The sequence below is a fragment of the Lobosporangium transversale genome (assembly GCF_002105155.1).
Source record: "Lobosporangium transversale strain NRRL 3116 chromosome Unknown BCR41scaffold_54, whole genome shotgun sequence".
Classification (NCBI taxonomy): domain Eukaryota; kingdom Fungi; phylum Mortierellomycota; class Mortierellomycetes; order Mortierellales; family Mortierellaceae; genus Lobosporangium; species Lobosporangium transversale.
Window position 1 is genome coordinate 9,361 of NW_019029032.1, and position 27,501 is coordinate 36,861.

Sequence of the window (27,501 nt, forward strand, 5' to 3'; positions counted from 1 at the left end):
AGGGTTTAACATGAGATAAATAACTTTTCAAATACCACAGCATGAGTTGTAAATGAAAATGAATTATATATCGGATGAGATCTTTATTCTTATTTTCAAGATGAGTTCAAGATTCTTTTTCTTTTTCATAAATAGAGGTTATAGCTTCGTAATTGCACCTCTATCAATTTCATAATTTTTTTATTATTATTTGAGATACTCAGGTGTAGAAGTAACCCAAGGTTTCACCTCTGCACGCCAGATGAAAATTCTGGTTAGCGCAACGCATTTCGGATGTAATGCTTAGACTGCTGTTATTGATGTCGATCTGTTAATGTTTCCCGGTCATGAGGACGTTGGCGTCGTACTTTTGAAATTTACGAAATTGATACGAAACCAAAACCTCAATTTATGAAAAGAAAAAAGAACTACGCACTCATCTTGAAAAAGGGCCATTCCTAGGCTCGTCACCAGCCTGTATGGCTTATGTGCATTGCACTAACGCTCACTGACAGGCTGGGGCCAAACTTGAGATTTTAGGGGGGCAACTTCTAGCGGCATATTTCGACTTTGAAAAAAAAAAGGGCCATTTCCCCGCCGTTTGTACGACTTGGAAATTTTTTTTGAAGAAAAAATGTTGGGTCCCAGCCTGTTAGTGCAATGCACATAAGCCACACAGGCTGGTGACGAGCCTAGGCCATTCCTTCTTTCATCCTCATTTCTGTCACTTTTTTTTATCAAGATGGCTAGCATTTCACCATCCACATTTGCCTCCGAACAAAAAAAACAAAAATGCAATACTACGGAGGAAATACCCAAGGAGAATATGCTGACGGGTAAGGCTCTGGAAAATTGACTAATGGATAACTTTTCTCTCCTCTTAACTCTTTCCTCTTTCCTCTTTCACCTTGAAAAACTAATAAAAATATGTCGATATCAGAAAACACCACCGCTATCGTAGTCACAGCAGTTGCTGGTGTTCTTATAGCCCCTATACTTTTCAAAATTACTGTCGCTAGCCTTGGCTTTAGCCCTAATGGGATCGTAGCTGGAACCCCAGCTGCTGGAATGATGTCTTTTTGGGGAGGTGCAGTCACTGCTGGCTCTATCTGTGCAGTTCTTCAATCCATTGGCGCAGGTGGACTAGGAGTAACTGGAACGGCTATTTCTGGCGTGGCAGGAGGTGCTCTAGCTGTAGGGACCACAGCAATAGTTAGAACTCTTTTTGAAGCCCGTGCAATAGGCGGAGCAGGACTCGATAAAGCTAAAGCCTCCTTATACAGAGCAACCTCAATGGCTTCCGAGATCGATGAGGCAAAAGTTGCAGCTTTAACTTCTGAAGCCAGTGCAGTAGGAGTAGCAGGATTCGAACAAGCTAAAGCCTCCTTATACAGAGCAGCTTCAATGGCCTCCGAAATCGATGCAGCAAAAATTGCAGCTTCAGTAGCTTCTGAGGCCAATGTAGTAGGAGCTAAAGGATTCGGTAAGGCCAAGGCCTTATTCAGAGCAGCAACAGGAAAGGAGTGATATGCCGTTTTCCAAAAAAAAAAAAAAAAAAAAAAAAAAAGCATGAATATCGATACCAGCCTACCGCTCTTTTGATCCTTCAATTAGCTTTATTTCTTGTTTGCTAATAAAAATAAATAAAAAAATAAAAAAATAAATAAAAAAAATAACACTTTTATATCCCAAACAGGTTTCTCAATTAGTAATGTTGGCATAAAAAATATCCAGAACCTGAGAAGCAAACATGCCATAGCGTGTCCAATACCGTATTCAATGGACCGGATTGCCAAATAGACCTTCCATCTGTGTATGCTATACTTTGGCCACTTGGCCTTCGGTTGCTCAGGCTCGCACATTTTATTTCATTTATAGCCCATCGCATATTAGCTGGCATCGTACATGTATGGTATCATCCATTCTTTTTCAGAACTTGGAGCCTCAGGTACTGAGGGTTTGAATAAGCTTGCCCTTAAATTTTTCGCCGCTAATAACTGCTCAGTACGCATAATGAAAGCCACACCCTTCTTGAGAAGCTCCGTCAGCGGTTCCGTAACCCTGTTAAGCCTAAGGAGGCGCGCATATCTTCCTTGCTATAAAGTGGAACGAAGTTCTTGGGCCTTGTTGGTACTTCCTGGCATTATATCGATCTCACCCTAGCCTAGATAGCCCCCAGTGACTTTCGTCTTGTCATGCTTATCATATTTGAAGTGGATATTATTTGCTTTGTACTTGATTCCTTCATAAGGAGAACAGGTCACTACCTACGCTGGGTCGAGCAAGTTTACTGAGTGCGAGACTTAGTATCATCATGAAGGAGTATATTAAGCACATGGATTCTGGGACATTTACAAACAAAGCGGTACCATTCAAGCTCAAAAGCGCGCCGCACACATGCAGCCGTTTCGTTTGGAATGCGCTCGCATGGGCAGTGGGTTTATACACACGATGCCATGGGATGAACACTTGAAGCCCCTTGACCCTATTTTTGCAGCGGTTCGTATTGAGTTAAACTCAATGGTACACACCACTTACTCTCCATTTCTAGTCCCTGGCGCACTATTGACACCCTCCTTGCACCATCTTACGTACACTAGCTAGATCCCCGATAGCTGGCTGGTGCTCCAAGATGGATGGGTCTTTTAATCTTTTTTACCTTTCGTTTTTTCTTATTTTTCTTATTTTCTTTATTTTTTTTCTCTTTCTCTTTCCCTTTTCAGCTTATTCGCCTTTTTTTTCTGCATTGTCGTCACCATTTTGCTTTATACTTTCTTTTCTTTTTTTTCTTTTTCTTTTTTCTTTTTTATATCCTTTTTATTTTTTTATCTTCTTTTATCTTTTTTTATATTCATTTCTTTCTGTGGTTCTTTTAGACAGCGGCGTCGGCCTCCTTGAACCAGCACCACCCAGGGCACACCATGAGGAGGTGGCCCAATCAGCAAAACTCTTGGCAGTGCGTCTTAAAACGGATCCGTAGCGGCTATTGGCGTATATGGCCTTGTCCAAGCCCTGTTGTTGAAGCTCAGGGGTGTTTCCTCGCACAATGGGCTTCTCGGGCAGTTCACTAAGAGCTGCCACTGCCGTTTCAGGGCTGTGTTGGTTATCCTCGAATAGCTCCGTAATATTATCTCTGCTCAAGTAGAGTTGGAATGCATACATCTGACAAAGTGGCATAAGGGATCAACACACTCACTGCTCTCTTCAAGAACTGCACCTCAATCCAGGAGAGATTGTTCGTTTTTTACATTTCCTCCACTTTCCTTTCTTGTCCATCTTCGTATACAAGTCATGGCCCAGCTTGGTAGAGTGTTTGTGGTTTGCAAGTGGCTATAGTGCTAGAAAAAAAAGTGATGCAGAGCTTTCTTTAGTATAAATTACATGCTCTTTTATGAACTGCCTCTACAGATATAGCCGACCGTAAGAGAACTTCAATAATAGAAGGCAACCAACTTACATGAATGTATTATTGCACTCTGTTCGGTCGAGAGGACATTCTGGTCATTTGAGCAAGGAGGTGTTGACCAGTCGAAGAGGCATCATTACATCGAGACACCATTTGGTCGAGGAGCGAGGATCGCCATCCTCATCAGCCTCAATGCCTTTGACTGAATGCGAGGAATGGTCGATTTTGACTTTGTGAGCACGGGTTTGAACCAAGTCTGGGTTGTTGCTACTGCCTCATTCGGGAACCGCGCAAACACGGTAGATATACCGTCTAGGCATCCACTAGTGATACTCGATGCCTCAAAGCGGGAGTCTAGATTGCTCGTGAGCGCTTGAATCATCTGTAAGAGGAACGGGAGCAGCCACCTTGAAGGGATTTCATTAGATGCAAGGATCCAGACAGCCAAATGGCAAGTGCGTGCCTCATTTGTTGTGTTGACCAGATGCAGGATCCGCATCATCATGTGCTGGACCTCTCCTTGAGTGAACATGACAGCGATCGACTGGTTAGAAAGGAAGTGGCTTGTGCACTTGAGCGCTGCCTGGATCAGACTTGGGTGGTTGTTTGAATCCAAGTCCCTCACGAAATACTGAGCAAAAGCCCGCACCGACTCTTGCTGCAGAAGCTCCCCACGGCCCTCTTTGAGGTAAATACTCAATAACTGGTAGGCCGAAAAGCGCGACCGCGTGTCCCTGGCCCCCAATAGCGCCAAGGCTCTCTCCACAGAGACTGGGCCCTCTGGGTAGCTGTCACCTCTGCTTCTGACCATGTGAGGGTTCTTCACCTCTGGGTGGTCAAGCATACGCTCCCAGCTTAGGATGCGTACCGGAGCCGACGACTTGAGGATGCCTTTTAACTTGGCAGTCGACACTTCCCTTGGCTCTTGGAAAGTGAAGACGACGCGCTTTGCTGGAGTGGCTGGCTGCTCCAGTGCCACATCCTCGGCCTTCCTCTTCTTGCTTGTTGATGGACCTGACTCTGCTGCATTGTGGGAAGTGCTACAGGCCACTGGCAGCCGGCGACACTTAGAGGCGGCTGCTTGCTCAAGCGCCGTATTTTCCGCTTTCCTTTTCATATTAGTGGATGCGCTCATGGTGTAGAGGAGATATGTGTGTATGAAGAGGAACAAGGGGTCTGTTTGAAAAAAAGAGTGATGTTGAAGATGAAGAAGGCAAGAGAAAAGAAGTGAAATACGCTTAACAAAAGAAATAAAAAGAAGTGAGATAAGATAAGAAATAAATGAAGTGAGGTGCGTTGAAGGAAAGAAAGCGAAAGAAAAAGAAATATTGGTGGCAAGACTATGTCCTTATTCGGAATAGGTTTAAGGGGGTCAATGGCCAGTTTGTGTCCTATTGGCTGATTTTATTAACATGTCTTCAGACATTTGACTCTGCGTCGTTGCGCGAACGGAAATAAAGGAAGAAGCAGAAATGACGCAATGTTATATAAAAGTAATATTAAGATGATGTTTTCACCAATTACAGCCGAATAAATCGATCAACGACAAATGGAGAGAAGCATTTTAAGTGTCCGTGCACATCCCTTTGTATAAATGCATGGATGATGGAGTAACAAACATGATAGACAATGGTTTTTGCCAATCTCTTTCCCATCAACATAACCGCTCTTCCACTACTACACTGGCAGTCTTGTATGGCGATGTCATTGTTGCTGCTACCGCATCTATTGCTATTGTTGCTCCTTTTGGAAAGGAGAGCTCTTCTCTTTCTCTTTATGTATTTGCCTGATTGAAATAAGTTTAATTCGTTTTTGTAATGGGAAGAAGAGCTGGTTTTATTTACTAATAAAAGGTCTAACTTTCTTTGATAAGCACATCCTTAGAAAATTTCATAAGCTTATTCGGCGCTTAGGATAATGTTTTCAAGAATTAAAAAAAAAAAAAAAAAAAAAAAAAATCGGTTTGTAGATGCATTCAAACAGAGTGAAGTCCAATTTCCAATAATTTCACAGGATAAAAATGCTCAAAAGGGTATGGGCGGATTATAAGCGCGATTCATATGAATAAAAAAAAAAAAAAATTAAATAAAAAAAAAAAAAAAAAAAAAAAAGGAATATCGACGATGCAAACGAACCCATCTGTCACTCCTTCGATCTCGCTGAGCACGCTGTAACAGATTCGCCACTCGGGGACCTGGATATTTTTAAGTCAATAGGATTTATCGAGAGCTTTGAGTGGTGTGATGGTGAAGAGTCGTCTACAGATGAAGATGGAGATGGTGAGGCTGAGCTGCATAAAGAAAAGTGATGCGATCACCATGGCGTCCACAAGTCACACTTAGAGTATATCTGTTCTCGCGATTGTAAGCAGACACCGCAGACACCGACATATTATATTGTTGTCACTTCGAATCGCTCCTAGACATGGGAGTCAGGTCGAATCAGTTTTTTGCCCTTCTAATATTTGACATAAAATGAAGTGAACTCACTCTTAACCATTATACAATTGGAATAAACAGAACAAATAAGGTCATAAACAATGTACTACATGTATGCATTAAAAAGCGCCTCCTGGCTTTCATTACTATTCGTCCCGTAGGTTGCTTTATTTCATCTTGATGCTATTAGACTGATATAGGTTACTCTAAGTATATTTGTATAAATAATCTTTCGGATATGGAAGAGAGAGATTAAGGCGTAATGCCAGGGGCATTTGCTTTCATCTCTGTCATATATAAGTTATAGATGTGGGTGAAGCTGTGGGTGAAGCTGTAGGTGAGGCATATCTGTTTCACTGTCTAGAGATATTCTTCAATGTACATTGAAAACGTACTCTTAGCAGTGTTATAGAGCTGTCTCTTTGCGGCCATAGTGGCATCCGACAGTGAGACCAAGAACGGCAACATGTGGGCATTGTCAAACCTCGCCATGAGCACATGGTAACCGGACAAAACCATTGTGCAGGAAATTCCTCAAAAAAATCCGCGGGAAGTAGAGATTCGCGTAGATGAAGGGCATCGGTGGCTAAAAAGATGAGCGGTAATTAAGGCTATTGTCTTCAAAGGCCCAGAACCGTGGACGACCCCGATTCTGGGGCTGATGATAATGGATGTATTGACGGCGATCTCTGCAAGGATTGCTATTGTTGAAGCCGATGTTGGTGGCTGTGTATTGATCAAGTTTGCTTTATCCATCTGGAGACCTCTCAGGCCCAAGCAGCCATTTGCTCTATATTTTGTGAGGCGTCTTTTACAAATGTACCGTGGTATGTCTAAAGATGCTATCTCAAAACCCTGACACTGCTTTGTTAGAGGATTTAATCTAGTTTTTGAAATGACCAGTGTATGTTGCATCTAGAGTATCTTGATTCCAGCATTTGATATCGTTCTACCATGCCTCCACTCATTTGGAGTCGAAGAGCGAGCTGAGATGTGCCACTTCTGAAGGTGCCTGTAGGCTCGAGAGTAAGATGGCCTGATTGTATCGCGTCTTCTAACAATGAATAGAGCGGCGGTAAGAACAAAGTCCGATCCAGACACCCAGCTAGTCGAAGTGCTGTCTCCAATGTCATCTCTTTGATTGTGAAGTCTACTATGAGGGAAAAACCGTTGCCTTGCAACTGCTAGTGAAGAAGAGATATCCTTCTAAGGATGCAATTAAGCAAAGGAGGTGATATGAACACGAGGCTAGACTGATCTGATTGGTCATAATCAAACAAGTACAAAAGATAAATGATTGCAATTATGAATGTGCTTAATGTCTAATGAGGGCAGCATTCATCGAATCAGCATCAATAACTAAAAGAATCCACAGGCCATTCCTCTCTCTTCATTTTTTCTCTGAGCCCTGATTTTGCTTTCGTTATTCATTTCCCCATCATTTTTGACACTTTCTTTCATCAAGATGGCTATTAAAATCACGCGCTGGAGCATCGCTCTATGGATGCTGCTTAACATTTTACCATACACATTTGCCTCCGAACAAAAGTGCAAGTGTGCCACGGGGGAAATACCCAAAGAGAATAAGTTGACAAGTAAGGCTCTGGAAAATTGACAAAAGGATAACCTTTCTCTCCTCTTAACCCTTTCCTTTCTCTCCTTGAATAATAATAATAACATGTCGATATTAGGAAAGGCTGCCGCTATCGGAGTCGCAGCAGTCGCTGGTGCTGTTATAGCCCCTGTCATTGTCACTGGTGCCGTCGCTAGCATCGGTTTTAGCGCTGCAGGTATCACAGGTGGAAGCTTAGCTGCAGCATTTATGTCCACATATGGAGGTACAGTTACAACTGGCTCTACTTGTGCAGTTCTCCAATCCATTGGCGCAGGTGGACTAGGAGTAACTGGAACGGCTATTTCTGGTGTGGCAGGAGGTGCTCTAGCCGCAGGGACCACAGCGATAGTTGAAACTCTTTCTGAAGCCCGTGCAATAGGCGGAGCAAGACTCGATAAAGCTAAAGCCTCCTTATACAGAGCAGTTTCCATGGTTTCTAGGACTGAGGTAGCAAAAGCACCCCCAGCTGTTTCTGAGGCCAATGCAGTAGGAGCTACAGGTTTCGGCAAGGTCAAGGCCTTATTCAGAGCAGCTTTCGTGACTTCTAGGGTTGGTGTAGCACCCCCAGTAGCTTGTAAGACCGATACAGTAGGAGCTACAGGCTTTGGTAAGGTCAAGGCCCTATTCAAAGCAGCTTTCGTGACATCTAGGGCTGGTGTAGTAGCTTGTGAGACCAATGCAGTAGAAGTTACAGGTTTCAGTAAGGCCAAGGCCTTTTTCAGATCAGCAATAGGAAAGTAGTGATGTGCCATTTTCTAGGAAAAAAAAATATAAAAGTTTAGGCTAAGGAAACATGGCGAAGTCAATGCTCTTCAACTTAAAAGGCAAATAATAAATATCCTCACTAAAACATACAGCCGGATGGGAATCACTGTCAAACATGCTTGCGATAATTATCCGAAACGGTTCCTGATCATGCTGTGAAATTATACAAGAGCAATTTTGAAGATCAGCTTTGGCGAAGACATATTCCATATTTATCACAGGATGAACGAAATACGCTCAAACCACATTCCTTAGTGACGAGCGGCATAGTCAACCTTGTTTTAATAACTAATCCTAGTTTTTAGACGCGGTCAATGCTGTATTTCTCGATCTTGAGGGCGCATAGTCCGAAAAAGTACGTAGGTGAATTTGCCTGTTTAATTTTAATTGTGGAAATGGCAATGTTGGATAGGGGGCCTCACGTTACCATGACATGTGGTATCTGTAATAGCTGCAGACAGGCGCGTCCACCTGTTCCTTGCCTTAAATGTACCTTGCTCATTTTATATTGCGAGTAGACTGCACACTTAATGCAAACTTATATCGAATTCTTATTTGTGGAAACACTCGGATCAAATAAATATCCACAATCTCTGCACGTCTTGCTCTATCTCTACCGAGAGTATCAATCATATCCACAAATAAAAAAAGTACACAATAAGACTTTTGTTACAGCGTATGAAATCCCAGCTCTTCTGTCTAATCAAACAAGCGGTAAAAACAATCCAATAAAAACAATGACAACAAAAAAAGCTGTGGTTATTGTAATCTCAGCAACTGTTGATGCTGTTGCTAGTCCTTCGCTTGTTGTAATCGCCATCGATAGCGAGCTTGGTTCAGGCGGTATAATATCTGGTATACTAGCCACCAAACTAGAGAGGCCTTGTAACAGCGGCTTTGCTTGTGCTATTTCCAGTCCTTCAGGCAGCTGGGCTGGGGAAAATGTGAGCTATTGTTTCTAGGTTACTGGTAAACGCTCCGCCCTAGGGGTATGCAATAGGGAAAGGCGGCAAGATGAAGTCATTATACTACAAGCCGACACCTTAAAACAGAAGAAAAGAGGCGAAGGCGAAGAAAAAAAAACAGACACTTCGCCATCACCAAAAGCTTAATCCAGGTGCACAGACGTTGTGTACTGTGAATACATTAAGCTTAATGCATAGTCCTCGCCAAAAAGTCGTCGACTAATATATTTCTCACATTTATAAATTGAATAAAATACCCTACAGAAAAAAACCTTCACGTAAATTTCTGTTTTTTCAGATTTAATTCAAAAATATATTAGTCAACAACTTTTTGGCGAGGACTCTGGTTGGCTGTGTAGGATGATATATGACTGCATAGGGACAGATCGACTTTCGTGATCGTAACAACTCTGCCTGATATGCCACTTCCATCTGACGTATCTTCCTCATCGTATCGCATATGCATGCATACCCTACACCTTATGACTAATCATTGATCAAGATTCTAACACCCACCTGTCATCTACATTTCTAAGAATGGTCTATCAAAAAAAAAAAAAAAAAAAAAAAAAAAAAAGGTAGAATCCACTACCTTGGCGTCTTGTTGTACCTTAGCACCTAGATTGAGATTTAACTTTGCCAATGGCCTAGGACGTGGCTTAAGTTCAGGATATTTGATTTGTAAGGGCTCCTGAGCCTCTTGATATTGAACCTTAATTTTATTTATTTTATTGCTCTGCATTGATTATATTTTCCCCATCTTCTGGATCTCCAATATTAGTACAGGCCGGCTCTTATACATCATTTGAAGCATGTTGATCATTCAGCTGCTCAGTATCCATACGCCTTCTCTTGGTATGTCGCCTAAATTTTGATCGATTTTTGGAGCGTTTATAATTTATAGTATTTCGTTTGTCAGGCTATATTTATGTGAAATATAATTAGATAAAGATCAAATTAATATACGAAATAATGATCACTCTTGTCTTACTTCGGTTTCTCCATCTTTTCCTTCCTACCAATAGTTCATCAGGAAACATATAGTCATTGAGCGCCAAGCCGCCTTCATCCGCAAATCTATATCGTGCAATACGATCTTTATCGTATTCTTTAGCAATTTCCTCAATCCGGAGAGCAAAATCACCCTGTGAGGCCTGTAATAAAGAAAGTGGGAATACATATGGTAATTCATGTCTAGAACCAATTTCGCCAGTGGCAGTGCTGGACAAAGCCGACTCAAGCCTGTACCGATTATTTTGATCATTTTGCTCTGTTGATATAGCTGTCGCCACCGATGAGCCTTCGATATTGCTTGGTACAATAGGGGTGGCTCTTTGGCCAAAGTTCAAAGGTACTGCTTGCCTAGGCTGTATTGGCTGTGCACTTGTGTCGAATGCATTCAGTACTGTTGCGTCAAGATCTGCGGACTCCGCAGCATTCTTTTTTTGAATTTGCTCCGCAGCTCTAAAATTCATATGCGGTATAGAATCAATAGCACCTTCCATATATTTTCTTAGGAACTCGGGCAAGGGTTTAGCCACGAGTGGATTCATATCTGCGGGTTTGACGGCTCTCAGTTTGTCCATCACCATTTCACTTGCTCGGGCAGCAAGCGATACGGCCACCAGGTCTGCCTTTGACTGAAGATAGGAAGCAGATAGGCTATTAATATCCTTCAGTAATTTACCCACTGGTATCTACAGATAAAAACATACAGGAGAAAGAAAGAGAAGGGTCGTTTTTAGTTCAAAGAACAACGCCATTGCTGAGGAAATGATTGATTTGGAAAAAAAAGAATTTATAGAATATTAAAAGAAGAAAAAGAAGAAAAAGAAAAAGAGGAAAAAAGAAAAAGAATGATTACTATACCAGATTAGAAGAGTTCATGTTTTTTTCCAAACGGACCAATAACGCTTCATTACGAGCTCGCAGACCGCCTTCATCATTTTCCAACTCTTTGCTAAGCCTTTGTCTCTGGGCCGCATGAATGAAAGCGCCTCGGGAACGGAGCTTATGAATAACATAAATAAGATCGGTCGAATCATATTGAAATGCAAGTTCATAAAGGAGTTGAAGGTTTTCCCAAGTAGGTATAGTAATGCGAATTCCTGTTTTCTTGAAGAGGGCTGGTTGAGTAAAGTATAAGAAGTAGAGACAGTAAATAGCGCCAGCTTGTGCCACGAAAGTCTCCGTAGGAGAAAGAAAATCTGTTTTAATATAGAGCAATAAAAGAAGGGATGTGTAAGCACAGCATCCAATGAAAGGAAGATAGAAAACTCTTTGGAAATATGGACTCGCGTATTATAAGCTCCGATGTCTGTGGTCGTAATCAGCTTACCAAGCAAAATATCATAGAGAGCCTGCATGAATACATATCTTTCGTTTCTTTCAAGACAACCGGCATGGATCAAGTAAAATCTCTTCTCCTTCCAGATCTTTGAGAAGCTTGTAAAGTCTACACATTCATTCTATTTATGATTTCAAGGAGAGAATGAGAAAAAAAACCCCCCGTAGTGCTAATTTAATCAGTATATACTTTTGCATTTTTTTTCTTCCTTTCTTTCATATACACAGAAATAATGATTTTGTATAGTCTCACTGTATGTACTTTCTCATATTCGCGGACAATCATTTGAACGTCGTTATATAATGCTCGAGTACATAGCCCTATTCTTCCTAAAATTAGGCACTCGACTGTGCTTGGGGCTTTGTTATGATGACCTAAGAGCCATTGCTCCAAGGCATGTACAGAACGATGTGTATTTCCTGTTGTCGACGATGTTAATGAATTTAGGCCGTGCCCTTGACAGGCAGTAAGCGTAACATCAAATTCTGCTCTATTTCTTGACATCGTAAGATCATAATGAAAATGATGAATTGATTCAAAAAAGAAAAAAAAAAAAAAAAAAATGTAAGCGACTCAGCCGCATCAAACCAATCCTCCAAAAAAACAAAACTACAAAACGGGATAATTAAGGGGTTTATCACATGACTAGTTACGCAACACCTTTATCACCAATTTAATCATCGTAAAAATAAAATATATTGTCCTCGTTATGAACATTTATATTCTAAAAACATATAATTATTGAATTGATTTGGTCGGCTCAGAATTTTGAATAATCTTAAATGAGTTGGTGGCCAAAATCAGCCACCGATTCAATACTCAAATCCCATTCAATGTGATGCGCTTTTTCTGCGTCCAATTCAATCAATATATTTTTACAATATGAATTAAATATTACTTTTTTGGCGAAGAATAATGTACAGTGGAATCTCGATAATTGTACACTTTTGTAAATTTTCGAATTTGCTATATTTCTCGGTTATTGATTGGCTAAGAAGCCCACAATTCATGAAAAACTATTCTAAAAATCCTCTGCTGATTCCTCTACTCCAGTTGAGTGTGGGTTTTTTAGAATACTTTTTTTTAAAAGAGTAAGGCTCTTAGCCCACCAATGGCCTAGAAATATATCAAATTTGAAATTTGTACAAAAGTGTACAATTATCGAGATTCCACTGTATCAATTGATTAAATATTTTTATATATAAATATAATATATATTTATATGTACTCAACATTAATTCAATAAGAATAGCCGTTTGCTCATATTCTTGGCGAAGTAACTTTTGGGCAATACAATAAAAAGAGACAAAAAAGAGAAATCCTCACAGCTTCCAGTATATTCTAGCATTTTTTGACCCTTCAATGAACCGATCCCAGCGAAAGCATCCTTTGTATCCTGATGCCGACCATCAAGACTCTAACGATAAAGGAGCCATATCTCCACCCGGCAAGAAAATCCGCATAACAGATTATCCAAACGAAGTGCTAGTACAAATTATAGGCCATGTAGATGACCCCATAGCCTTGAATAATCTCACACAAACATGCAGTATATTCAGAGATTTGACTACTCCAAATGTCTGGAAAAACATCTTTGATCGAAAAAATGCATACTATTCAGCTGGCTCCACGGTCGATCATCTACGAGGGGCTAATAAGGCCTGGAGAATCGTTGGCTTGGACGACCATTTCCGCAATAAGCGCGACTGGGTAGATCCACAACAATCCTTTTCGATGTCTGGGCCGCCATGTCTAGTCATGAAGCCAAGCCGAGCCAAGCATATCCGGCCTCCACACATGCCTACACTCTCTTCTGATTTTACCATTGCTCCTGTATTCTCAGCATTGTCGAACGGCGGGCCTCCAGATTTATCAACAGATTCTACCGTTGCTCCTGTATCCTCACCATGGTCGAACGGCGGGCCTCCAGCTTCATCGACAGATTCTACTACTCAAACGACGATCGTAGCCTATCTACAAAGGAGGACTTTTAATGCTCATTCCGAGTATCAGCTCATCGTTTATGGCCTGCCAAACCATGAGACTCCTCTAGAAACCATTACCAGTGACTTCTGGGCCCATCCTGGGCTTGATCAAAACGCTGATCCTGAGGATCTCATTGTAGCCCAATTGATGGACATTAAGCATTATCCCCACCAACGAGATGACCAGGGGCGGATACGTATTGTGTTTGTGGTCGCTTTTGGCAACAGGAACCTTGCAGGCGTTGATGCCGGAGAAAGCGAGCTGAGTGTTGTTGAATCATGGCAGAAGATAAAGGTGAGAGCCATTTGCAACCCTTTATCTTTTTTTTTGTGGTTTTGCCCCTTTTTTAATAAATCTTTCCTTTTTTCTCCTTACATTAGGTTGCCGAAGCGTATATCTCCGACAAGCTTCCCGCTCCTATTTCTCGCAACAGCGAGGATACCACGGGCCCTCAACTTATTTCATTTCGCCCTCAACCCGCTCGTGGAAAGGTCGAGACCATTGTACCGCACAATACTCAACAGACAATTCGTGGAAGAATCATTAAATTGTACTCTGTGAAAGACCCTTTGACCGCCGAAATCCAAGACCACATCGCTTTGATTGGTATCCTGCAAGGCTCTCGGGCGCAGACCGTCGTTATGACCAGCCCCTTATTTGTTTCCAAGACGCCAAAACAGCTCTCTGCAAGAGATGGAACTAGTATGACACGAGATGAAACTATTACGCCAAAACAGCTCTCTGCAAGAGATGGAACTAGTATGACAAGAGATGAAACTATTATGACAACACCATCTACCGCTGCCCCAACCCAGTCCAAGTGGACGTGCCATGCCCTTGGCGGCGGCACTCGAGCGCTCAGCACTTCGTGTATGTCACTTTTCCCGCCGCAAAGCGATTTTGAGCATTTATTAGTCATTATGGACCAAGGTGGCAATGCCCAGATTTGGGACTGGCTTCGAAAGCTCAGAGTTGCAGTGCTGAAGGCACCAGAATCGGGCGCGGATACGGCGTCACAGGGACAAGAACGTGCAAGTGTTTCTAGAAACGAATTATTTTACTGGGGTGTCCAGATCAACTGGGCTATCGAGGAGCCGGTGTTTCAAGACCAAAAACCAAATTCACCCTTTCTGAGCCATAGAAAACATGGCGATTTTAGGATCGTTGCCTTAGCAGATGGCCAAGATAAGGAATGGGAGACATCTACGTGGTTCGTTAGCGAGAAGGAGCTTAGGAAACGTGAGGAAGTGTTGTCTAATCTCCAGGAGGGTGAGAAATTTGAATCTTGGGAGCTCAATGCTAAATATCGGTATTTCCAACAGTCTACTCTTGGGAGACGTTACATTCCAGGGGCATCTCCCGAGACAATTACATCCACATCCTCTCAGGTCCAAGAACTACTTTTTATAGCATATTTGATTTGGGATCATTATCGAATTTCTCTCACATCCAATAACGGGATCTGTATCTTTGATATGAACCAAGAATGTGGTAAAGCCGCCGCTACCTTCAGTAACTCTAGTGTACATACGCCGCTTCCTGAACCACCACAGTGGGTCACCTATCTAGATAACGCGGAAGAAGACCCATTGGTTGACATTGCAGCTGTTGGTGACGCGCTATTCTTGACGCGTAAGCATAGCCATATGATTTGGCCATTCCGGAGCGTTGTGGTTGAAGAATGAAAAAAGAAAAAAAAAAAAAAAAAAAAAAAAAAAAAAAAGAACACACACTTGAAACTACATCACCTTGCCTCCCACTCACGTCCCTGTCAAGGAATCAATGTATAGTTCAAAGGTTCCTACATTTCGACGAGGAAGCCGTGGCTCACAGGAATAGCTCTAGCAATATGCATTTTTATACAATTGCTACTCCTCTAGTTCACTATGGTTAAATAGAGCTTGATAATATTTAATGTATAATATGACAATTTTATTCTGAATAATTAGATTTGATATCCGATAATGTTATCCTTGTTACTGTCGCGTCGCCATTGTACGCACGTGCCACTTAGAAAAAGGCAGCAGCACAGCGTGAGTATAATTTCCCACGAAAAAATGAAGATCGAAGGAAAAAATAAAATAAAATAAAATACAAAAATTAAAATTAAAATTAAAATTAATATTTTTTTTACTTCGCCAAATTTGTGATCAATAAAAGCAGCAAGGTTTCCCCAACCGTTTCACCAATTTATAAAATGGCGTAGTAAAGAAATGACCCTGTTGGGTTCTGTACCGAAAATCACGTCATTTGCCCATTTGCCGCAAAAGCGAAGTTCTTCCTCCCTCGCCTATCTTTTTGTGTAGCTTAGAAACTATGATAGTCTCGTTTTCTATGTTATTATTATATTATACACCATCCTCACTTTCATCATCGTCACTACGCTCTGAAACAAACTTGGCGATAAAAGATCTAGAAATCCTTCCTTTCCGTCGCGGAATCATAAATCCATGGCCAAGGCTTTTAAGTGTGAGAATGGTTTCAGAGTGAGGCGAAGGCGAAGGTGAATTCGATGTGTATGCGTCATCCATCGTCAAAAGATGTGACCGAGGGCTTCTGCTTCTGCTTCGGCTTCTGCTACTACGGCCGCTGGCGCTGCTGTTACTGCTGCTGATACTACCTACACTACTGATACTAGAGCTGCTGCTATTGCTCCTTATGCCATTATCACAGCTGTGTCTGGTCGTGCTACTTCTACCTCGTCTTTCTAAATCATACCCCACCCTGTTATCATAATCGGTATTATTTTTGCTGCTGCTACTGCTGTCACTATGATTGTTCATTCTGTGTGCTTTGACATCCAAATTAGGCCCGCTATTGACGACCTGTGGGCCAATCAGTGAGTCGAGAATATCCTTGGCCACCTTAAGACCACTTAGATATGCACCGTGCGCTGTTGCTGGATATTGTCGACTTGTCGCTTCCCCTGCGAAATATAGCTGGCCATCCACAGGCTTCGCCAATAAGTCATAGTCCTCTCCTGTAGCTTCTCTAGCCACGTAGGAATAACTTCCTTGTGCATACTCATCTTCAGACCATCGTGTCACAATTGTTTCAACAGGTGTGGGTATCGGATTGATTTGTGGAAAAATCAATTGCAAAGTCTCCACAGCCTCTTTAACGAGTTCTCCCTTCGACATGAGCTCACTGTCATATGCAGATTGCCCAGCCATAAGCGTCACTATGTAAATAGGTTATACATGTTTGTCATTTTAATGCCGATGCTTTTTTTTTTTTTTTTTTTTTTTTTGCACATGTTTGTGTATTTCAAAAAGCGACAATCCACATCTTATAAGCAAAAGGCGCAACAACTAAAAACAAAAACAAAAACAAAATAAAAATAAAAATAGAGTAAGTGCAGCAAGGACTCTTCTTTTTACATACCCAGAATCGGCCGATCGGTTACATGAGAGCAATTCCAAAACATATAGAATTTACCTCGACTAGAACGGTATGTTTTTAAATCAAGTTTTTCAATTGATGTTCCTGATTTACCGCTTCCTGCATACCCAAATAACTCCACAGCGGGGTCCCAAAAAATGGTGTCAAACACCAAGACCAATTTATTTAACAGCCCAAATCCAAGACGCTGAATTGCCTGCTCCTTCCACCTTGGCAATGGCGGCGAAAATTTGATTTGCTGACTTTTCAAGACCCCTAGTGGTACGGTGATAACGGCAGCTGTACATTCGAATGAACTCCCATCGCGACATTGGACTCGAATCGCCTCACGATGATGTCGTTTAGATACCGACCGTGAAAGAGTCGAGACAGGGATAGCCTGACGTTTAACTGAAGAAACTGGCATGTCCAACCGCACATCCAGCCCTTGCGAAAGCGCTATCGGCACTTGACCGTAGCCCTGTACCACCATTGAGTGGGGGCCTGAGAATTCATAGTCATCATCCTGGTCCCAGTGCTGTAGTGATAGCTGATCGAGCGGTGCTGCGTTTGCAAACTTGAGGAAGAAAGGAAAAAGGAAGATAGAAGGGTGAGGGTGAATGGCCCATCTGCCTGTCTATCTACTTTTTTTTCTCCCCTTGGCTTATAAAGTTATATTTATTTACCTCTAAATTAGCATAATGCCAATGAATAAGCTCTAGTTCCTTGTTTGTCCATGAATGAAAGTCTGGATGGGTCTCCATAAAGAAATCCATTGAGTGTCCCAGTGTAGGCGATGACGTTGATTGAACCCGTCCTGGACCTTTCCCATCTTTCCTTCGCCTTGCTCGAAGATACTCTACTAACCTCTCGGGAAGGCGACTACTCTTGCGGAGCTTGCAGGCTTTATCTAATATCTGATTGAAGACAGTCTCGCACTGAACGTCCATCTCCTTTGACACGACCTCACCGCGATGATCAAATAGATCACATGTTTCGTTCACTAGATAATGAAGCGTTAAATCTGATAGTTGCTTGCGCACGATAATGTCCATTGGATTTCCATTCTCAAATCCAGTAATAATCTGTGCTCCTAGATCGACTGCATGCTTTGTTGGCCCTATCCTGGGTGCTATACTCGATAATGATGATGACGACGATAATGATGATAATGATGATAATGACGATGATGACGATGATGGTGAGAGCTTTGTTGTTGTTGTTGATGAGGCCTTGGTACCTAGTTCCATGGAGTGCATACGCCCGCCTATTCGTGATCTAGCTTCGAGCACCACCACCTTTGGTGGTAACTCTGGCGCAAAGCGCCATGCATAATACTTGAATAGATTTTCTAGCTGTCTCGCTACTGCAACGCCTGCCATACCACTACCAATGACTACAACTGTCTTTCTATTTTCTGATGGCAAAAGAGGCTGATCATATATGGAGTGTGACGGGTCCTCGCAGTTAGCAATGTCATTGGTACTACTATGGCCACCAGTATTAACACCATCGGAAGTTGCGAGATGCTCAAGGTCTGCTGTTCCATTGCTGGTATTGACGCTATTGCCTTCGTCCTGAAATGCACATGCTCCAAAGTTGATGTATCCAGATCGAAGTAGAAATTCGTATATATGGGCAATCAATCCATGATGTAGACCAAAGTCCTTGGTGGCCTCAAAGGCCTTATTCAGGGTGAGGGGCTCTTTGGGTGACAATCGCCAAAGCCAGAGCATCGTGTTACGAACTTTAAGATAATTCGCCAGATCCGATCTGTCTAGATGATATTGAAAGAGCTCAAACTCTTCAGCGCTCAGTGCATGTGCATGTAGTCTAGACGCATGTGCAGCGTTATTGAGCTCTTGTTGGTGTGTTCTCTCTTGAGAAGTCCTGTCTGAAAGTTGCGATCGAGATCTTGAAGAGATTGATGAATGGATTGATGAATTAGTCATCGTTCTACGTTTCCTTTGAATCCCACTACGTGTATTAGTCGTACTCCGTGTTGGTGGGAAACTAGAAGGGTTGAATCTTTCTACAGCTTTGCGTATGCGCTTGCCCAGAATAATGTTGTGTTGATGACTTGACCGGGTTCCTGTGTCGGATGGTCCATTCGATGTCAGTGAGGCTGTAGATCTGATCCATGCTGGTCCTAATGATGTAGACAGATGACGCAAAATTGTCTTCCGTCTTGTTCGTTGGTCTTCAGTTTTGGGGTGAGATTCGCTGTTCATTGGTTGGATAAATAGGAAGAGAATGAGGACAAAGGCGAGGGAAAGAAAGGATGAATGGATGACTAATTCAGAAATAAAGGAGTGAAAGGAGGGCAAATAAAGGACTTTGGTTTAAAGAGGGCACTAGGAGAACGTCTGCATTCCACAGAAACGCGTCATTTGTATCTGGCAATGCTTTTTTTTACAGATAACCGACTAAAAAAAAGAAAAGAAGAGAAAAAGAAACGGACCATCTACTACAGAGCCATGCAGTTATCACTGAGTGTTGTCCTGCCATTGTCAAACCTAATTACAATACCCATCATGGCTTACAAAGAAGAAGTCTGCGCTCTTTTTTTTTTATACATACAGTCGGCGAAGCAATTACTAAGCACGTGGATGCTGGAATAGAGAGATCAATTGTCAAACAGGGATCTCAATCCCTATCCTTCTCCCTATCTTTCTTCTCTCATCTTTTTTTTTTTTTTTTTTTTTATCCTTCTTCTTTTTGTTGTTCCATGACGAACAATTCTTTGTTCTTTTCCATCTGAAGAATTTATTATCAAAAAAAAAAAAAAAAAGTCTTCGCAGATACAGTCATTATGATGGAAGGAGTCTTGCAGCTCTTTAGCGCTTGGGGTGCCTTTGGCCTTATGGGAACTGTAAGGAATGCCATTTCAACCGACATGATCATCCTTGATCATCAATTATTCATTCATAACATTGCAATAGTTCCATTCAATGTTCATTATCCAATCTTACTCGCACGTTAAATTTTCCCTTCGACTTGTCGCGTCCCTGAGTCACAAAGTCGCGACCAGAAATAAAATGCTGTGCTGAGAGTTATGCTTATTCATATGCCGCACTTTTTTCCTTTTGGACGTAGGCTCTCCTAGGCTTTTCAATCTTCTTCACGTTATACTACTCGGATATACAGGATCGAGAGCCATTTGCTATGCTGGTCACAATCCTTGCCCTCACACTTTGTTTAAGCACTGTAGCTCTCTTCCCTGTCGACATCTTCCTAGTCTCCCGAGTTATGGATCCTTTGACTGGATTGAGAAATGAATGGGCGACTGATGAAGCAATCAACTATATTCAGATGTCGGTCAAGATTATCTACTATAGTATGAAGTTTCAATCTTTTTTTTTTTCCTTATTACCGTCCGCTCCCTTCCTTCCTTCCCATCATATTTTTTCTTCCGTTTGTTCTGATACAAGCAAAAAAAAAAAAAAAAAATTCATGCGATGTGATGTGATTGACGAAAGAGAGTTCTCCATCTCTCTTTTTCTTTTTGTCAGCTGGACTTTTCTCTAGCATATGCCATCTGCATCCACATGTATATTTCATGTCATCTGCCAATGAGATTAGAAAAGGGGTATTTTTATTTTCAAAACTAACCATTGCTATCCCCTCCTTTTTTTAAAAAAAGTTGCTTATGGTCTCATTGCTGGTTTCTGCTTTTTCTGGATCCCATTTGCTTATTTCTATTTTGAAGAATTAGCAGATGAAAGTCAGACGCTGATCAAACGCCTGTGGGTCTCTTTTCGATACACGATCTTTTTTGTCATCGTCGCATGTACGCTCTTATTGACAGGACTGCTGATGGGTCCTGATCGCCATGAAGGCATCGATCTCGACTTGTTACGGAAGTTGTTGACAGATCTCGGTATGACACGTGTTGCTGATGTTGTATTACATGAACACAAGAAACTATAATTTGTTATCATACTCAATAGCATTCTCTCTAAAAAAAAAATCTTAGACGGAGCGGGTGCAATGGCTTTCGTGACAGGTGTCCTTGCACTCGCTGGAATGATCATCTTGGTACTCTACACTGTAAGGTCTTATTACTCCCATGATCCTTAACGCCATTGGCTATGGACTGAGGCGATAATAAACGACAAAGTGGGCTTCGTCATTGACTTTTTTTTCGCTTATTGGTGCACATCTAGGCCCCAGGGCTGTCCCTTCTACCGCTCCATCTTCTTGCTGGGTCGAAAGCGCTTCCAAGTGCACATACCAGCGATTTTCATGTCCAATTGGCCGTTAACCGTGAACGCCAGCATGCAATCCTGAGACAATACAGTCCGCGTCGGCACTTTGGTGGTGGTGGTGGCGCTCATCAGGGAATGTCAGAGCGGGATCGACAGGCAATGAGCGAACTAGCACAGGAAGAATTGCTGTTGGAGCACCGAACCCGGCATATTCAACGGTTGAGGGATAGCTGTTTTCACCGTTGCCATTTCATTATAAGGCCTGTTCAGATCCTGTTAGGGCTGTTGGGAGCAGTCTTATCATTCCTTTTGATCGGATCCATTGCTTCGACAAGGCATGCGAACAACAAAGGAGCAAAAGGGGAAAAAAATGCTTGTCAGATGAATCTCTATGCTAAATCAACTTTTTTTTTTTTTTTTTAGTATTGGTCAAACCAACGACGACATCTGTGGTGCGCCATGTGGATATATTTTCAGCGCCAGGGATATGCCCAATCCACTCAACTTTGCGCTTCTAAAGCTATCACCGGTAAGTATTACTGCCTAGAGCATATCACGGCGGATATTCTTCATCCAAATAGAGCATTTTGAAGACAAGCCAAGGCAACTTCCTTAACTTAAAACCTGCTTATTATTTGTAACATAGTATTTCCCAGTTGATTATGTTATGATCGTGATGATTATTCTTTACATTTTCTGCACAACAGCCAAAGGCCTTATTTCTCTCGGCATTCGGATCCTCTGGGTAAACTTATACAAGTTTCGTCGACATGCCACGCCGCCACAGGGCTTGCTAGCTGGTACCATGCTACTGATGCTCAGCCTTGCTGGTCTCAGTTACTCATTAACCATGTCTGTCGCGCCTGAGTACTCCATGTTTGGCAGCCAAAAATATGTAAATGAAAGAATCGAGTCTTTTTTTTTTTTTTTATGATTAATACTATGTTTTTAACAATTAGGGACCACTTTTTTTTTCTATTTCTTCCTGAAGTGCAACTACACCATCCCTGATACGGGTGTCCGCGACTGCTCTTCTCAAGTCTCTCTCATTATTCCATGTCACATAGGTGCGCCTTCAGGATTATGTGTCCCGACTGTGACGTCTGTGACCATACTCAAGATCATATTGGCTACCCCTTCACTCGGTGTCGGCTTCTTTTATTTGCAATGGTCCTTTCTGGCAATGTTTTTGCTGGCCCTCATTTATAATTTGATCCGAGGATGTGTCAATGGATTTGGAGTCGATCCCTTGGATGAGGGCGAGGATGGTGAGGAGGATTTGGAAGATATGGAGACAAGACGCCTATTGCAAGGGAACTTTGAATCTGACGATGCAAGGCGTCGGACGAAACGGAGAGGACTCTTGGCAGTTGATAAGGATGACCAGACACCGAAGCGGCAGGGCTATCATGAAACAGATCAGGACCAAGGACAAGGACAAGGACAAGGACAAGGGCTATATAGACAGCAAGGGCAGTATGATCGCCAAGGTTATTCCCAAAATCCCAGAGCATACTATGGCACTGTGGGAGGCGCACGCAGATGATCCACTCGACAGGATCGTGTACATAGCTTTACTCTCTTTTTTTTTAACTTTTTTTTCAATATTTATATATATATATATATATATATAAAGGATAGTGATATTTGGAGATATCATAAAATATACAGAATGGTTTTGAATGGTAGATAAAGAAGTGATTATGGCATTATTTCTTCATGTATGTCATTAGATTGATGCGATCGCGGCGCTCCTTTTCCGCTTTACGACGATAGTCATCTAATGTCAAAGGTACGCGTCTATTTGACTATTGAACACAAAAAAAAAATTAGCATTTGTGTAGGGATCGCAAAAACTTTCCCCCGAACCCTAATTTCAGAAAAGGTTTTATTATTTTATACATACCTTCACAGTGGGCTTTGTACGGCTTTCTTCAATCTCTTGAAAAGTATGTGTAACAAGTTTTTTACTCGTCCCTACTGCACCCAAGGCTAGTCGATCGTGCTTGAGCCGTGTAGCGATAGGGTGGCGTGTCCCCTGGCCTTGAGCGCCTAGTCCTTTCTCGTAATCCCACCCACTGTTGACAAGCATCCTGAATCCTTTATTGGACTATAAATATTTTGGCACATGAGATTAGTCGGAGCAAGAAAGAGAGAAAGGGAAGAGAAAGAAGAAAGCAGATAAACAATATATCCTACATGTCCAAGTGTCAAGGTATCTAGCGGTTTGATAGGGGATTTTTCTGACATTAAATGCGCAATACCCCTGCGGTGTCTCTCAAGATCATCCTGCCGAACTTCAATCTGACATGACTCACAAAGGATATGACCTTTAGCAACCACCCTTGTGGATTCAGCGGGCTTTTCAATCAGCCAATTCCTACGGATGACTTCTGTATCTTCTGATGATGGATCCGATTCCGGCCGTTGTAGTTCATTTGATAGTGCCTGTAAATGTGGAGATGATGATACATCTGTACTATCGTCGGACGGTGATGCAGAAGTCTTTGAGGATATAATTGACTGCGGTAATGATTCTGAGAGCAATGATGTCTCTCTATTAGGTCCTGACGTTGTAATTAGTTCTGATACCGTTGATTTTTTTCTTTCTCGTTTTGTTTGCTGCTGACTCTTCATTTCTTTCTTCTTCACTTGCTTAGTCACCGTCCTGGGCATAGCTAGAACAGTTTTGTAAAACTAATAAAAATTGAGCATGTATAAAAAACAGATTATACTAATAGTGCTTTTAGGGTAAAACTTGCTGAAAAGGCTTTTTTTTAATACCTCTCTGACATTGCTAGCATCCTCATGTGTGCTGGTACGGAGGGTGGCTGCCTGGGCGTCCTTCATTGCAAGTGTCCCACTAGGGACGAATACAATATCTTTGTAGTATGTACCCGAGTCATCCTGACGCAGGATCCTGTTCTTATTACCTCTCTCAGTTGTTGCTTTGTAGCTCATTCTTTGCAAAGTCCTGTTGGATAAATGAAGGAATGGTAAATGTAAGGTGGCGCAAAGAGGATTGAGCTTCTTTGCTGTGGAAATCAAAAAGGACTGCTTTTTTATATATATTCCGCCCTTCGACGTACAAATGCAATCATAGATGAAAATCGTTTATCCACGCCCCACCCTCCGTCTGAGGGCGCATTGGAACGGCTTCCGTTTTAAACTGAGCACCATGTTTTGCGCCATGGCTAAGTGCTTGTCTTCATTGAATAGAGTCAAAACAGGGAAGAGTGGATGACTGAAACGAGAAATAGGTCGTAGCCCCATTGCACTTTTTAATGTATTAGTCCATGTCCTCGTAATTTTTTTTTTAATTCATTCCATTATCTAACTTTTGACATCTGGCTCTAATCTTAGCCAGTCCAGCCTCAGCCCCATTGTTAATCACGTTAAACATTCATTTGCACCGCATCTCCTTCTTCTCACTCTTTCTGGCTTTCTCACCTTCATTGAAAAGCGAGGCATGGCTACTGCTGCGACTGCAACAACGATGCCCTTGAGTCAACAACACACTCATTTTCAACAAAAACCAGTGTCTTCCTCTTCAGCCTCTCCATCTTCCTCTTCATTATACCGGCCTGCTACTTCAGACGCGCTTCTCGAGACTCTCGTCGATAGCCATAACCAGCTCAATCCTAATACTGAACACGCATCGGCGCCCTTGCCCCTCCACGTCCAGCAGCTGCCTACTCCAAGAACATCTATCTCCTCCGGTGCGTCCTCATCTCCAGAGAACCTTTCCCCCGACTTGTCTCTCTCTCAAACGCACACTTCTGTAACCACTCGCCAGAGCCAACAACAGGGTCAGTTTTACAATAATAGAGCCAATTCCCCATCATTGCAATTGGCGTCTGCAAAGCCCTCGTCTCCGTCTCTATCTTTATCTTCCTCTCACTCTGGTCAGAGCAATATTGCCTCACCCAATCAGCCCAGTCAACACAGCCCACTTCACCGATCATCGTTGGCTCAACAGCCACCTTACCCCACTACATCCCCTGGACAGAGCTCCAAGCTTAATCCGGCTTTTTACCGCCCGAACCCTTCGTCATTGTCCGCGGCCTCACCTCTTGGAGCAGGTGTAGGCTCCACAACCATAGCATCCAGTCTGTATACCTCCAGCAGCGGGGTAGGAGGAGCGTCTGTAGTTGCTACCCCCGCTGCAGGAGTCGGGAGCGGCACCTCATCCATCTCGACAGGAACATTCAATTCGACCACAATCGGTGGACGCACCACGCATCAGGCTCACCATCAACATGACCAATACGACACACAACTGCAGATGCAGCAAGAACAGCTCTTAGAGGATGATGAGCGAGAGCTGCAGAAAAAGAATGCTCGTTCAGCCATCAGCGGTGTATCAGGCTTCTTGCCTCCAGCCATCAACATGGGTCTGATCAAAGTCGTTCAGTCTGCTAAGGATGCTGTCAACAACTCTCCTCATTCACCTCATAGCAAGATGTCTTTGCCGACAAGTCGGCTACCAATCATTACAGAAGGACGGTCTACTACCAGTGCTTTTGCACCTCGCTCTCGCTTCAGATTCTCAACCGGCTCAATTGTACAAGCATTGAAGCTACCTTTGATCTGTTTATCATGGTACATGTCTTCGGCCGTGACCAACAACATTGGTAAACAGATCATGAACCAATTCCGGTACCCTGTAACGTTGACGTTTGTTCAGTTTTGGTTTGTATCGATCTTCTGTTTCATTGCTGGAGCAGGCTTCAAGATGACACGGATCCGAAGACCTACAAGAGCCATTTTGGAAATGACAGCGCCATTGGTTGGTTTCCAGGTGGTTGGACATGTGTTTTCAAGTGTAGCCATCAGTCGTGTTCCTTTGAGCGTTGTCCACACTGTCAAGGTAAACCAATCAATTTCACACTTCTTTTATTATCCTTGTTTCTCTTCATAACTTTTTGCAACATCAACAACTACTATGTCATTCAAGTTCCTCTTTATCTGACATCTGAAGAGTCAATATGGACTGAACAACAATTGCCATTATGCATTCTACGAGAACAAAAGAGGAGAAATGCGCGAGAGGAGTTAAGGAAATTCAGCAGAGCAGAGTTCCGTGGCGATGACAGATGGGGTTGCTTGTAAATGCAATATCGCACTGATTGTTGTTATTGGAATATGGCATTAAGCCTTTCCATCCAATCGAATCATCGGATTTGCCCATGGTGATATGTGATACGATGGTGTGGATTTTTTTCTCCTCGAACTGAACAACGACGTCAGGAGAGATATGGATCCCACAGGCCGCCATTTTATGCAATGGATGCTCTTCCTGCACCGCATTTCTATATTCTTTCTTTAGCAGTAGTAAAAAAAAAAAAGAAAAAGAAAAAGAAAAGCTCAATGCACACAAGTAGTTAACCCGAGTCTGTTTTTTATCTTGTTTACCCCTTTACTGCCTGTATTCAATCCTTAACTCTTCTTCGTAGGCCCTCACGCCATTATTTACAGTACTCTTCTATCGCGTTGTACTCGGCACAACATATAGTCGGCCAGTTTACCTTTCTCTTGTACCTTTGATGGCTGGAGTTATGTTAGCTTGTCGAATGTCGCTTGAGTTCAATAACGTAGTTGGTCTCGGCTGTGCTTTGGCATCAACCTTAGTATTTGTGATGCAGAATGTATTTACGAAAAAAATCTTGTCCAGTGGAAAGTCAAAACAACAGCAGCAACAGCAGCATCAAGAAGAGATGAGCATGCATGGGCTGGGTAACAAAGAACCCATCAACGGCTCTTCCAATGATCCTATTGATCAAGCCCTTGGCGCTGGCCCCAAGCTGGATAAGATCAACATTTTGTTTTATTCATCCACATTAGCAGCTGTCTGTATGATCCCAATGTGGCTCTATACTGAAGGATGGACACTCATCTTTTCAGAAGATCCATTGAAACACTCTTCTGGATCCACAGGCACATGGAGCGTGATCCTCTGGCTCCTATTTTTGAACGGCGTATCACACTTCTTCCAAAACTTTTTGGCATTTTCGGTTTTGGCACTCACATCTCCAGTCACATACTCAATTGCCTCGTTGGTGAAGCGTATTGTGGTGATCGTGGCCAGTATTATCTATTTCCATCAGACACTGGGCATTACTCAATGGACCGGAGTCTGCTTGACGTTCTGGGGACTATGGATGTATAATTCAGCCAAGAACGCAACCAAAGTTAACCCGGGAACAGGGATTTTGGCGACCACCAAAGTAGGCAGGAGAATGAGTCGTGGATTCGGAAAGGGAAGCACGTTGGATGAAGATACATCACTGTCCTCTTCTAGTTCTTCCATGGGTGGCAATAGGAACAGTAAAGCAGGGTTTTTGGTTTAAAAATAAAGAAGTAAAAAACAGGAAGATTAAAGAATAAAGAACAGTAAATGTCTTTTTTTAT

At 42.4% G+C, this 27,501-nt stretch overlaps 10 protein-coding genes across 10 annotated transcripts; 4 read left to right on the forward strand and 6 right to left on the reverse strand.

The window, feature by feature from the left end:
* The first annotated feature begins 715 nt into the window (after nt 1-715).
* Nucleotides 716-1,513, forward strand: BCR41DRAFT_362255 (hypothetical protein). Its single transcript, XM_022025691.1, has one exon. It carries the CDS (start codon nt 907-909, stop codon nt 1,504-1,506), a length of 600 nt encoding a protein of 199 aa, XP_021876730.1. The 5' UTR covers nt 716-906; the 3' UTR covers nt 1,507-1,513.
* A 1,260-nt stretch (nt 1,514-2,773) lies between these two features.
* BCR41DRAFT_191383 (hypothetical protein) lies at nt 2,774-3,338 on the reverse strand. The gene has a single exon (XM_022019821.1). It carries the CDS (start codon nt 3,154-3,156, stop codon nt 2,815-2,817), a length of 342 nt encoding a protein of 113 aa, XP_021876731.1. The 5' UTR covers nt 3,157-3,338; the 3' UTR covers nt 2,774-2,814.
* Nucleotides 3,339-3,450: 112 nt separating this feature from the next.
* On the reverse strand, nt 3,451-4,660 carry BCR41DRAFT_362259 (hypothetical protein). Its single transcript, XM_022025692.1, has one exon. It carries the CDS (start codon nt 4,518-4,520, stop codon nt 3,522-3,524), a length of 999 nt encoding a protein of 332 aa, XP_021876732.1. The 5' UTR covers nt 4,521-4,660; the 3' UTR covers nt 3,451-3,521.
* A 2,455-nt stretch (nt 4,661-7,115) lies between these two features.
* Nucleotides 7,116-8,283, reverse strand: BCR41DRAFT_191397 (hypothetical protein). The gene has a single exon (XM_022019822.1). It carries the CDS (start codon nt 8,188-8,190, stop codon nt 7,183-7,185), a length of 1,008 nt encoding a protein of 335 aa, XP_021876733.1. The 5' UTR covers nt 8,191-8,283; the 3' UTR covers nt 7,116-7,182.
* A 1,589-nt stretch (nt 8,284-9,872) lies between these two features.
* BCR41DRAFT_362263 (small nuclear RNA activating complex, subunit SNAP43-domain-containing protein) lies at nt 9,873-12,068 on the reverse strand. The gene is made up of 5 exons (XM_022025693.1): nt 11,777-12,068; nt 11,507-11,636; nt 11,038-11,375; nt 10,188-10,865; nt 9,873-10,088 (listed from the first exon to the last, which is right to left on the reverse strand). Exons 1-5 carry the CDS (start codon nt 12,017-12,019, stop codon nt 9,963-9,965), a joined length of 1,515 nt encoding a protein of 504 aa, XP_021876734.1. The 5' UTR covers nt 12,020-12,068; the 3' UTR covers nt 9,873-9,962.
* Nucleotides 12,069-12,824: 756 nt separating this feature from the next.
* BCR41DRAFT_362265 (hypothetical protein) lies at nt 12,825-15,192 on the forward strand. The gene is made up of 2 exons (XM_022025694.1): nt 12,825-13,795; nt 13,882-15,192. The coding sequence occupies exons 1-2, from the start codon at nt 12,878-12,880 to the stop codon at nt 15,184-15,186; spliced, it is 2,223 nt and encodes a 740-aa protein (XP_021876735.1). The 5' UTR covers nt 12,825-12,877; the 3' UTR covers nt 15,187-15,192.
* A 534-nt stretch (nt 15,193-15,726) lies between these two features.
* Nucleotides 15,727-19,294, reverse strand: BCR41DRAFT_362267 (flavin-containing amine oxidoreductase-domain containing protein). The gene is made up of 3 exons (XM_022025695.1): nt 17,569-19,294; nt 16,886-17,459; nt 15,727-16,682 (listed from the first exon to the last, which is right to left on the reverse strand). Exons 1-3 carry the CDS (start codon nt 19,111-19,113, stop codon nt 15,850-15,852), a joined length of 2,952 nt encoding a protein of 983 aa, XP_021876736.1. The 5' UTR covers nt 19,114-19,294; the 3' UTR covers nt 15,727-15,849.
* A 362-nt stretch (nt 19,295-19,656) lies between these two features.
* On the forward strand, nt 19,657-22,742 carry BCR41DRAFT_362269 (hypothetical protein). Its single transcript, XM_022025696.1, has 8 exons — nt 19,657-19,754; nt 19,979-20,219; nt 20,526-20,762; nt 20,859-20,932; nt 21,049-21,425; nt 21,514-21,619; nt 21,737-21,985; nt 22,082-22,742. The coding sequence occupies exons 1-8, from the start codon at nt 19,695-19,697 to the stop codon at nt 22,634-22,636; spliced, it is 1,899 nt and encodes a 632-aa protein (XP_021876737.1). The 5' UTR covers nt 19,657-19,694; the 3' UTR covers nt 22,637-22,742.
* BCR41DRAFT_362274 (hypothetical protein) lies at nt 22,736-24,103 on the reverse strand. Its single transcript, XM_022025697.1, has 4 exons — nt 23,875-24,103; nt 23,290-23,787; nt 22,997-23,200; nt 22,736-22,898 (listed from the first exon to the last, which is right to left on the reverse strand). Exons 1-4 carry the CDS (start codon nt 24,049-24,051, stop codon nt 22,800-22,802), a joined length of 978 nt encoding a protein of 325 aa, XP_021876738.1. The 5' UTR covers nt 24,052-24,103; the 3' UTR covers nt 22,736-22,799.
* A 193-nt stretch (nt 24,104-24,296) lies between these two features.
* BCR41DRAFT_362276 (triose-phosphate transporter family-domain-containing protein) lies at nt 24,297-27,484 on the forward strand. The gene is made up of 2 exons (XM_022025698.1): nt 24,297-25,960; nt 26,547-27,484. Exons 1-2 carry the CDS (start codon nt 24,560-24,562, stop codon nt 27,438-27,440), a joined length of 2,295 nt encoding a protein of 764 aa, XP_021876739.1. The 5' UTR covers nt 24,297-24,559; the 3' UTR covers nt 27,441-27,484.
* Nucleotides 27,485-27,501: the final 17 nt, after the last annotated feature.

Bases quoted from the DNA above. Each gene is read 5' to 3' on its own strand.
- BCR41DRAFT_362255 (XM_022025691.1), top strand. From the start codon at position 907: ATGTCGATATCAGAAAACACCACCGCTATCGTAGTCACAGCAGTTGCT.
- BCR41DRAFT_191383 (XM_022019821.1), bottom strand. From the start codon at position 3,156: ATGCCACTTTGTCAGATGTATGCATTCCAACTCTACTTGAGCAGAGAT.
- BCR41DRAFT_362259 (XM_022025692.1), bottom strand. From the start codon at position 4,520: ATGAGCGCATCCACTAATATGAAAAGGAAAGCGGAAAATACGGCGCTT.
- BCR41DRAFT_191397 (XM_022019822.1), bottom strand. From the start codon at position 8,190: ATGGCACATCACTACTTTCCTATTGCTGATCTGAAAAAGGCCTTGGCC.
- BCR41DRAFT_362263 (XM_022025693.1), bottom strand. From the start codon at position 12,019: ATGTCAAGAAATAGAGCAGAATTTGATGTTACGCTTACTGCCTGTCAA. The intron at 10,866-11,037 runs GTATAGTAATCA...TTTTATCTGTAG, and splicing joins ACATGAACTCTTCTAATCTG to ATACCAGTGGGTAAATTACT. The intron at 10,089-10,187 runs GTAGGAAGGAAA...ACATAAATATAG, and splicing joins TGTTTCCTGATGAACTATTG to CCTGACAAACGAAATACTAT.
- BCR41DRAFT_362265 (XM_022025694.1), top strand. From the start codon at position 12,878: ATGAACCGATCCCAGCGAAAGCATCCTTTGTATCCTGATGCCGACCAT. The intron at 13,796-13,881 runs GTGAGAGCCATT...TCCTTACATTAG, and splicing joins AATCATGGCAGAAGATAAAG to GTTGCCGAAGCGTATATCTC.
- BCR41DRAFT_362267 (XM_022025695.1), bottom strand. From the start codon at position 19,113: ATGAACAGCGAATCTCACCCCAAAACTGAAGACCAACGAACAAGACGG. The intron at 17,460-17,568 runs GTAAATAAATAT...TTCTTCCTCAAG, and splicing joins GGCATTATGCTAATTTAGAG to TTTGCAAACGCAGCACCGCT. The intron at 16,683-16,885 runs GTATGTAAAAAG...CTATTTACATAG, and splicing joins AACCGATCGGCCGATTCTGG to TGACGCTTATGGCTGGGCAA.
- BCR41DRAFT_362269 (XM_022025696.1), top strand. From the start codon at position 19,695: ATGATGGAAGGAGTCTTGCAGCTCTTTAGCGCTTGGGGTGCCTTTGGC. The intron at 20,933-21,048 runs GTAAGGTCTTAT...GTGCACATCTAG, and splicing joins TCATCTTGGTACTCTACACT to GCCCCAGGGCTGTCCCTTCT. The intron at 21,986-22,081 runs GTAAATGAAAGA...TTCTTCCTGAAG, and splicing joins TGTTTGGCAGCCAAAAATAT to TGCAACTACACCATCCCTGA.
- BCR41DRAFT_362274 (XM_022025697.1), bottom strand. From the start codon at position 24,051: ATGAGCTACAAAGCAACAACTGAGAGAGGTAATAAGAACAGGATCCTG. The intron at 23,201-23,289 runs GTAGGATATATT...AAATATTTATAG, and splicing joins ATACCTTGACACTTGGACAT to TCCAATAAAGGATTCAGGAT. The intron at 22,899-22,996 runs GTATGTATAAAA...TGTGTTCAATAG, and splicing joins GTACAAAGCCCACTGTGAAG to TCAAATAGACGCGTACCTTT.
- BCR41DRAFT_362276 (XM_022025698.1), top strand. From the start codon at position 24,560: ATGGCTACTGCTGCGACTGCAACAACGATGCCCTTGAGTCAACAACAC. The intron at 25,961-26,546 runs GTAAACCAATCA...TCTTCTTCGTAG, and splicing joins GCGTTGTCCACACTGTCAAG to GCCCTCACGCCATTATTTAC.